Source organism: Thunnus maccoyii, chromosome 16 (genome assembly GCF_910596095.1).
Source record: "Thunnus maccoyii chromosome 16, fThuMac1.1, whole genome shotgun sequence".
NCBI lineage: Eukaryota > Metazoa > Chordata > Actinopteri > Scombriformes > Scombridae > Thunnus > Thunnus maccoyii.
Window position 1 is genome coordinate 11,815,505 of NC_056548.1, and position 9,856 is coordinate 11,825,360.

The 9,856-nt window shown below is 42.8% G+C and overlaps 1 protein-coding gene across 1 annotated transcript; it reads right to left on the reverse strand.

Annotated features, from left to right (window-relative positions):
- Nucleotides 1–201: 201 nt before the first annotated feature.
- On the reverse strand, nt 202–2,818 carry col10a1a (collagen, type X, alpha 1a). Its single transcript, XM_042388821.1, has one exon. It carries the CDS (start codon nt 2,327–2,329, stop codon nt 413–415), a length of 1,917 nt encoding a protein of 638 aa, XP_042244755.1. The 5' UTR covers nt 2,330–2,818; the 3' UTR covers nt 202–412.
- Between the last annotated feature and the right edge of the window lie 7,038 nt (nt 2,819–9,856).

Below are 9,856 nucleotides of genomic sequence, written 5' to 3' on the forward strand. Positions count from 1 at the left end.
AAAAAACAAGGTTGTACAAAAACAAACAAAAAAAATTCCAGACAAACACTAAGTTAAGAATCACCAGTTGAAGTCATTATAAAAGGAACAGAGTGGAAAAGAATAAAGTCAGGACACAACACAGTTATAACAACTTAATTTCACATGCTGTCTCCATTAAAAAAAAAACTCACTGGTAATTTTGTGGATTGCTTTCCCCATCCCTGATCTCCTGTTTTCATAAATTAGTTTTCCTTCTTCTAAGCACCTATTTCTTGTAGTTTTCAAGTCGAGATGCTTCTATTCCTCAAAGTAGGAAGTGAACTGCCTGTCTGTTTGGTTGAGGAAAAAAGTGTACAGGGAGTTTACTTCAGTTTGAGAAATAGATTGCAAATTTAGTTGGTTGGCTTTTGGGAACTACTGTATCAACGTATCACGTTGAAGCAATGAGGAACCCAGAGAAAGAGCAGTGGACATTCTCGGCGGCAAAGACACCATTGGCCTCATCATCGGGGATCTGAACGTAGACTGTGTCCTGCTCATCGAGCAAGAGGACAGCGCTGCCGGACATCTGGTCCAGGAAGCCCTTGTTGTACTCATCATAAGTGAACATAACAGGCTGACCATTCTTGTACAGAGCCACCAGGGCATGAGCACCATTGACATGGATGCTGTAGGAGAAATAGTAAACTCCGGGAACCTGGCAAGTGAAAATGCCGGACTCGGGGTCGTAGTGATTCTCAGCATTGTACACAATCTGATCAAACTTGATGGGGGTGCCAGAGGCAGGGTAGGGGGTAGCCAGAGATGCAGTGAAAGCAGACATGGGGGACTTGACCATAACCTCACCCATTCCCATTCCCTTCTCAAACACAACCTCACCAGGAGGACCAGGAGGACCAGGAGGGCCTTCTGGGCCAGTGGCTCCATCAGCACCAGCCTCACCGGGCAGACCAGGGGGACCCTGAGGTCCTGGGATACCCTTAGCAGCCAAACCAGCAGGGCCAGGGGCACCAGGGAGACCTGGGTGTCCCTTGTGGCCAGGAGCACCAGCGGCACCTTGAGGTCCAGCAGGTCCTCTGGCACCTGGAGCACCATCGGCACCACCAGCACCTGGCTCACCTGCACGGCCAGGAAGACCTTTGGGTCCAGCAGGGCCTGGAATACCTGGGGAACCTGGTGTACCTGGGGCACCTACATTACCTTTCTCACCTGTAGCTCCAGTGGCTCCCCTGGGTCCAGGGGGACCAGCTGCACCTGGATAACCCTGTTTACCTTGGAACCCTTGTGCTCCCTGATCTCCCTTGTTTCCCTTAGCTCCCTGACCTCCAGGTGCACCTGTATCACCTTTAGCGCCTTGACCACCGGGCTCACCTGGGAAACCTCTTAAACCCTGAGGTCCAGCAGGACCGGCTGGACCAGTAGCACCAGTGGCACCAGTATATCCTGTATGACCTTGCTCACCCTTTGGACCTGTGGCACCTGTGGCACCTGTAGCTCCCCTCTCTCCCTTTTCTCCATTTGCACCTGGCTTTCCATATCCGGGGACTCCAGGGGCACCAGGAGCTCCAGCAGGTCCCTGATGGCCTTTAGGGCCCATAGGGCCGGGCAGACCTGGGGCACCATTCTCACCTGGTTTACCTGCAACACCTACACCAGGGGCACCAGTGTGTCCCTTGGGTCCCTGTGGTCCCATGGGACCAGTGGCACCATCCCTTCCTGGGCTACCTGACTTTCCTGGCTCACCTGGACTACCTGGTTTTCCTGGCTTTCCAACTCCAGACTGACCTGGGGCTCCAGTTGGGCCCATAGGTCCAACAGGTCCTCTCTCACCCTGAGGTCCCTGAGCTCCCACCCCTCTATCGCCCTTAGCACCTGGCAGTCCAGGTACACCTGGATGTCCTTTAAGACCAGACTCTCCTCTTGGTCCCATTGGTCCAGGGAGACCAGAAGGTCCAGGCTTGCCAGTAGCTGAGAGGCCAGCAGGTCCGGGGCTTCCAGGAGATCCAGGAGCTCCTCTAGGTCCCTGAGGACCAGTAGCGCCAGTGTCTCCCCTCTCACCAGGTGCTCCAGAGGAGCCAGGTTTGCCAGGTCCACCTGGGGATCCAGGTTTGCCAGCGATGGAGCGGCCAGGAGCTCCTTGGGGTCCAGGAGGTCCCTGAGGTCCAGGCTGACCCACAGCACTCTCACCTGGGGGTCCAGGAGGACCAGCAGGTCCCTCAGGGCCGGGCTCACCTGGAGCACCAGGCTCACCTGCCACTGACACCACTGTGAAAATGAAACAGAGATCACCATCAGTACATCCAAAACAACCCAACAGGTGAAACTGAAACAAAGTGGAAGAACTCATTAACTGTGTTGTTGTGTTGCATATTATTGTCAATATAAAAGTTACACAGTAGTGTTGTTATGAAGTAGTACTAAAATAATACAACTGCATTGTTGTTTAGCTTGTTATTACATTGTTATCAAACTATAACCCTGTTGTCTGTGCAGGATATTAGTACAATGAGTCTTAGAACACAAAGTCTAGTAACTAGTACATCTAGTACTTATATCCAAGTCAAGTTACAAACAGTGCAAGAACATGGTTTTACAGACCAGCTCTCAGGTCTGAGTTAATGTGGATAACAATAACTTTTGGCAGTATGTTGTTGAGAAGGAACATGATTGTTCAACAACTAGTGAGTGAGAAAACTGATCTTTCATGTTTTTCTCATTCATTGTTCTTTTATGTCATACAGACAAAATAGTGAATACATTACAATCGAAGGGTCTAATGCTCATGATGTTTGATTCCTAATTGGATGTTTTTACTCCCATGAACCAATCTTCTAGTGTTGAGATGGGACTGCACAGTAGTGATTCACTGATGTAATTCAATAAACTGCTTTCTGAAATTGTAAACTTGCAAATCCTTTAAAATGTGGAATTTTCCCTCTGCTTTAACTAAAATATATTTATTTATAATATAGCCTATATTAATTTCATTATTCATGCATTTAGTTCATTATAATATGGAAAAATCTATAAATTATATAAAATGTTTAATAATATACTATATATTTTGATAATATATTTGATTGCTATCTTTTATGATGTCTCCTCAAGTTCTCTGAACTTGTGAGCTGTTCTGAAACAGTAGTCCTAAATGAGAGGGAGTCTTTCTTTTATTTGCAGCCTTAATGTGGTCACATGTGTTTGAGTGTAAAAGACTCATTCCTTAGCTAACTGTAGCCTAGTCTGGATAAAGCCAAACAGATGTTTCTACTTCTGTGTTAAGCAGGCACACCCAAGCAAACCACACTGCTGGGTGACTGCACTCTAATTGACAGTGTCAAACTAAAAATAATTCACTAACAGCTACTTTCTAAATAAAAGTTCAATGTGTTTTTCACACAATAGCGCAATTTCATATGTTGCATTGCTTTTAAGCCACTTAAGATCACCTCAAAATTGACTCTCTAAAATGTGGTAAAAATCAGTTTTTACAGAAGATCCCCATAATTATGGATACCTTTTGTTTTGCATGTAGAACTTCAGAATAATAACAAAGTTAACTCAAAGAACTGACTGATTTGTGCCTTGACTGCATGAGAGTCTGAAAGCATACGAACACGCTACACTTACAGCTGAACTGACGAAAATGAGAAACATGTCTGCTAAATCTAATGCACAGAATACATGTAGTAAGAGCAACACTTATCATCATTTTAACAATATGCTCAAAATGTTAGATGTAACTGGAGAGAATTGTTAATCTAAACTAGCACACAAAAAATATGAATATGAGCAGCTCCTCAGAATTGCTGATAACACAATGCACAATGTGTATCTGTACATAGTATCTATTAAATAAAAAAATATGGGGACAAAAGTAATATATCAGTTCATTGAACTGATATATTACTACTTCTGTTGGAACTGAGATGGTCCTGGCTGAATAAAATAAATAAAAATCCCAGTCAAAACTACAAAAACTGTGAAAAAAATACTAAAATATGGAGCGTTTATCTTCCAGAAAGAGAAAGCTGCAAAGCTTTTCACTGAATAAATATGTGATGTTATTTAAATCCAAGATCTAAAAGGTCTGTGTGATTGGAGGAGCGTGCACACAGTTGTAACCAATCAGATCATACTATGGTTTCAGAGCAAGGTGGAGCTCAGTTTTCAGAGGAAAATGCTGCTGGCTGTGTGCTGCAAGCATCTGTCTAACTGCTTATGCTGCTCGTGTTGGCCACAGCAAAGATGCTAATTCCCTTGCTGAAGATTTAAAAGTAAGGCATGACTGTCACAAAGACTGCTGCAAGTCTTTAGAGAGGGTACATGTGAAGAAAATCTGACTTTTGTGAGCACAAAGTTGACACAAAACTCAGGAAATGTTGCCATCCTGTATCGTCAGAAACGGACTGCATAGAGAGCAAGAGGCTGTGTTTTCTTACCGTGGCTCTTCACAGAGTAGGGCTGGTATTGAGGAGCAGCCTTCACCATCTTCTTCATCACATAGCGCTCCCCGTGGGCTGCTGTCAGGGCCACCATGAGGAGGAGGATGCTTGCTACTCGTAGGTCCATCTTCTAGGATCAAACCTGCAGGGTGAACAAGGAGACAGTCAGCTCAAGGCATGGAGTACCAAGCAAGCTTAAGCTTTTGCTCAAGTTTCAAGTTATTTTATAAAGTTTAAAAAACTTTCTCAGCTAACTGCACATGCAGAAAATCTTTACAGAAACTCTACAAAGAACACATAAGTTAAGTTAGAGTAACAGAATTCAGATTTTAGATTCTGTCAGAGCACCCTGGATTCTTGAGGACTCTTCAAGCACCATCCAGGATGCCCCAAGCATCTATTTCCCTTCTGACCCAGGAGCCACTGAAAGGCCTAGAGAAAGCCTAGATGTTGACTACACTCCTTCAGCGTTAGAGCTGTTTAGAGAGGAAGAGAAAACACACGTACCGGCATCCAAAGGTGAAAAAAACAGTCTCTTCAGCACCAGTGACCTCCTGGTACTGCTGTATATCCTTAGGGTCTGAGCACAACTGAGGATATGCTGCTTTCCAGTACAATGATGTGGGTATTTATACCATATCTACCCCTCGCATCATTAAAAAAAAAAAAAAGCCCCCACCACGCAAGTACCTCCCTCTTCAGAGCTAGGCTGTAATTAGCAAACAGATCTGCCCAAAGCGGGCATGTCACATCAGGGTGCCTCCATGTCTTGAATATCCAGACACATGATTATCACTTTTTTCAGTCTTCTTCTGAACTAGAAAACCAACATGTTTGAGCAAAAAATAAATAAATTAATGCACAGACAAAGAACACAGACAAGCTCTGCGGGAGGAATAAACTTAACCAAATGATACCTTTTCATTTTCAACTTATATTTACACTTTTTCAGCAACATTTATTTGATCTTATTTTATTTAATTTATTTATTTTTTGCTCAGGATATGTTTATATATGTAAATGTTTATAAGACCCCCTGTATAAATATGAGAACATCTGAAAATAGTCAATACAGATCTATAAAAAAACAGCACCAGATTTGAAGCGGCACCTGTATGGCTTCACAAAGCCTGCATTGAGGATGTACAGTGCAAGTCTCATCTCCAAATTAACATCTTGTCCAGCTGGCTAGCAAAGGAGACTTTTACCTTTCCTGACTGTCTGGGCCCCTCCACACCTGCCATGATAAGGTAAACAAGGGAAATAGTGAGGAAAGGTTGTCCAGAGTGACACAGTCAAAAGGTACTACAGATTTTAGATGCCTTGCATGCAGTTTGAAAACAAAGTTGAAACATATTTTTGTTTATTTCTGATGTAATGGCATCATTTACAGCATTTTTGTTTAGTTTTTCATATTTATAGTTTGGTACATTTCCTGGGTATTATTTGGTCAGTTTGTCATTGTGGCTAAAGGCGACAGAGTGGCCTTGATTTCAGTCACTATTTCAGGATGAACAGTTTATAGTTCTTAATTTGTGTATTTTTGTAAGTGTTTCACCCTCTAAACATCTAATAAAGCTATATAAGGACCCACTGGAAAAGACATTTAGGCTTGTTTCTGTGCAGTCTTCTGAATGCAAGCCAGTGTGCGACCACCGTCATGTGCAGTACATATGTTTAGACACCAGAGGGCAGGTTTTACTCTTGTACAACGATACCCCTGTGGTCACTTGTTATTTTTGGTCCTCCCAGTGCATATACATCATCAGAGGTTTCAGGCCTATTCCTACAATTACAGCTGGGTTCTGTCATGATGTTGTATTTCCTCAATGAGCTCCATCCTCCAGTATTATCCTCCCTCACCCTCCACCTTGCCTTGCTTACTTTGAGATCCTCCGACTGTAATTTCTCAATTTCAGCCCAGCCACATAGGAAATGCATACACCCAAATAATCACATGCTCTCAAGCACACAAGTAGCCATAAAAGATGTGTAGGGTACTCTATATCCCAAAACTGTGGGAACATAGAACCATTTATGGTACATGTTCTTCCTGTGTTCTTATAATGTATATATACATTCTGCTGACAACATATGTATATTTGCAGAAAATTTTGAGTTTGAGTTATACAACACGTGACAGGCGTCTTTCACTGGGGGTATAATTAAAGATTCTACTATATGGAGCTCGTTTGAAGCCTTTTTTTTGTAAATTAGACCAAATTATCTGCAATTTTCCAAAGTGCTACCTTCCCTGGCTTATAGCACTCAATCATGTTTGGCAAGCATTGTTTAAAAATGCTCTTCCTGTCAAATAAAACATAATGTAATTTGTGATCTTTTTTTTCAAATGTCTTAAATTCTGTTCATAACCAAGACGGAGGTGATGGCTTAAAGCAAAGGTGCAGACTGACTGACTACCTGAGGCTGTGTGATGATAAAAATGTCACATCACATGCGCACGTGCAACTCAAGCAAGAGGAGGATCACATTTGAAACAATACTGTAAATGCCAGTCATATTTTTTTTCATTTTGTTTCCACATGCTTGTTCTTGTTTTCACAGCTGAGCAAAAGTCCTGTTTATCTTGTAAGTTATTCAGCAACTGACCCGCCACAACACGTGTTCCTTGCGCCACCAATTTCTATATTTTTTTAGAGGATATATTATATTATTCACACTGTATTATTATAAAAATCTCTTTATGCTTGTGCTCCAAGAGGAAGCTTGACCATGCCAGTTTTAGTCAGATTTAGATGAAATAACAGAGCAAGACAGGGTGGAGATAGGATTTTATAGGTTTATAGGTTCAAATCATTTCAGTTTTTGAAACATGGCAAAACCACTGAAAAAGAAGTTCTCTGTTTTTAGTCTGATGGTCTGCGAACTATGATTCATCTTTTTATGCATAACAAAAAATAACAACAACCTGCATCTGCATGTGAGCTTGTGAGGACGCAAGAGACATTCATGCTGAGCCTTGGAGCCAGAGTATACTTTGGCTTGAGGAAGACTTGAATTAACAGTGTAATTTGGATGTTGTTTATAACCTTGCAGCATATTTTTTTTATTTTCTAAACACGTCACAGGACTCATTTGAGAAGGACTCAGTGTCCTTGTGTTCATAGTGGCAGAATTGAAGGCTGTGAAAGGGCATGGCTGCGCTCGCTCTGCTCAGCTCATTACAGTACCGCAGCAGCTTGAAGTGGTCTGTAGGCTTCATCGTAATAACCATTAGGAATTAGGTTAACAGCCTTCAGCATGACGGCGGTGACGTCGCTTTGCTCTTATATTGTCGAAAGCCCCTCGCTGTAAAATACACACATGCTTTCAGTTTCATGTCTCTTCATACACTTGATATATGACAAAAAAATAAGAAAATGGCTAATTAAGAACATGACATGCCCAAAGTTGTGGGCAAATGAAAGCTGCACAGCTCATCACTTCTCATCACGCAGATTTCAGATTTTATTAAATGTATGAAGCTATCTTCGACTGATAAAACAGACTGAAACAAGCATGGGAAGCAATGACGAGGCAAATTTTCTTCATCTAACCCTTCTGCAGAGGACATAAGCTGGCATTCAGAGGTCAAGTTTGCTGTTCAGGCCCTCATCCGTATCTAACTGTAGCCCATAGATTTCACTAAAATCCCCAGAGAGCACTACTGGACAATGTTACTGGCAATGTTGGTGATGTTTGTGCTTGTACTCTACAATGATAACAGTGTTTGATGAAAGGTTTTCACATTTTGTCTGTTTTTGTTCGCTCCACTGCCCAGGAATTGATGTTTCTGGTTTTTTCACCATGCTTACCAAGGCTCAACCCACACCCAAGAGGAGAACATAATTGGCAGTTGATGTAAGGGCACCCAACCGAGCACGTGAGTTAGGCAACGGCTAAAGATACACCAGCATGGCTGGGATACAAATTTAATGTTTCAATAAACTCCACGGACCACTAAGAGCTACTTTAAACTTAAGTAACTAAGAATGGCAGACTTGACGGGGGCCCTTTTGAATGATTGGTGGGGAAATTACAGGGTCCTGAAAACAAACATGGACCCAAATGGAGCCGGAAGTGTAAAAGTAACTGAAAAATGGTGGTGTTGGTAGCCTTAGAGATGAGGACTAATGTCAGGGAGGTCACCAGTTTGAAACCCGAGAATGGCAGGAAAATGGGGGGGTGGGGGGGTGGATGAGAGCTCAATGGTTGGATGTCCTCCATCAACTCCTAGGTGTGAATGCATTTAAGTGTATGAATGTGAAGCTGCGTGTTGCTTTATAAGAAGCTTTCCCTGAGCAGCCAGACACCACTAAAATGTTAAAATTTTCACTTTAGGGTGTTTTATGAGCAGACTCTATTTAGAGTCTCTAGCTCCGTCAACATGTGCAGCAAGATGTTGGAAATCTTCTACCAGTCTGTTGCGGCCAGTGCACTGTACTTCGCTGTAGTCTGCTGGGGGAACAGCATTGGAGCCGGCGACACCAACAGATTTAAACTGATTAAGAAGGCCGGCTCCATAATTGGCCGCAAACCAGACACTTTTAAAGTTGTGGTGGAGAGGAGGACACTGAACAAACTGTTATCCATTACGGATAATCCTGATCTCAACCCAACCGGTCAAGGCAGATGGCCGCCCACCTAGAGCTCAGTTCTCTTCGAGGTTTCTTGCCATTAAAGAGGAGTTTTTCCTTGCCGCTGTCGCCAACTGCTTGCTCATGGGGGAATGTTGGGTCTCTGTAAATTAAAGAGTACAGTCTAGAACTGCTCTATGTGAAAAGTGCGCTGAGATAACTTCTGTTGTGATTTAGCACTATATAAATAAAAGTGACTTGACTTGACCACCCTCTCCACCACCTACTGGATATGTCAGATGAGTCATCCTTCACCATATTCTCGACGAGTGCATGCGTGGCGTACACTGAGAGAGTGGTACAGGCCTGAATGTTGACCCCTACAGTGAGGGGATCTGGTGGCTCTGTTATTCTCTGGGGGGCATTTTGCTGGTTTGGTTGCGTCCACTTGTCCTCTTGGAAGGAAGGGTCACTGCAAATCAATACAAAGTTGTTCTGAGTCATCACCTTTATCTTATGATGAAACATTTCTATCCTGATGGGAGTGGTCTCTTCCAGGATGACAATGCCCCCATCCACAGCGCATGAGTAGTCACTGAATGGTTTGATGAGTATGAAAATGATGTGAATCATATGCTATGACCTTCACAGTCATCAGATCTCAACCCAATTGAACACTTATGGAAGATTTTTGACCTTACTACAACACCTTCCTAAAACATTTTATGTTGCTTTTTCCTTTAATTTGTTTGTGTCTGGATGAAGAAAGGACAAGGGGTGAACTTGACATTGTTTTATTAAAGTTAGATTATTTACCTTTACCTCTTTACTGTAACAGCAGCAATACGCTTCATA

What these genes read in the sequence shown, in the direction of transcription:
- col10a1a (XM_042388821.1), bottom strand. Translation starts at nt 2,329, where the DNA reads ATGAGTTCTTCCACTTTGTTTCAGTTTCACCTGTTGGGTTGTTTTGGA.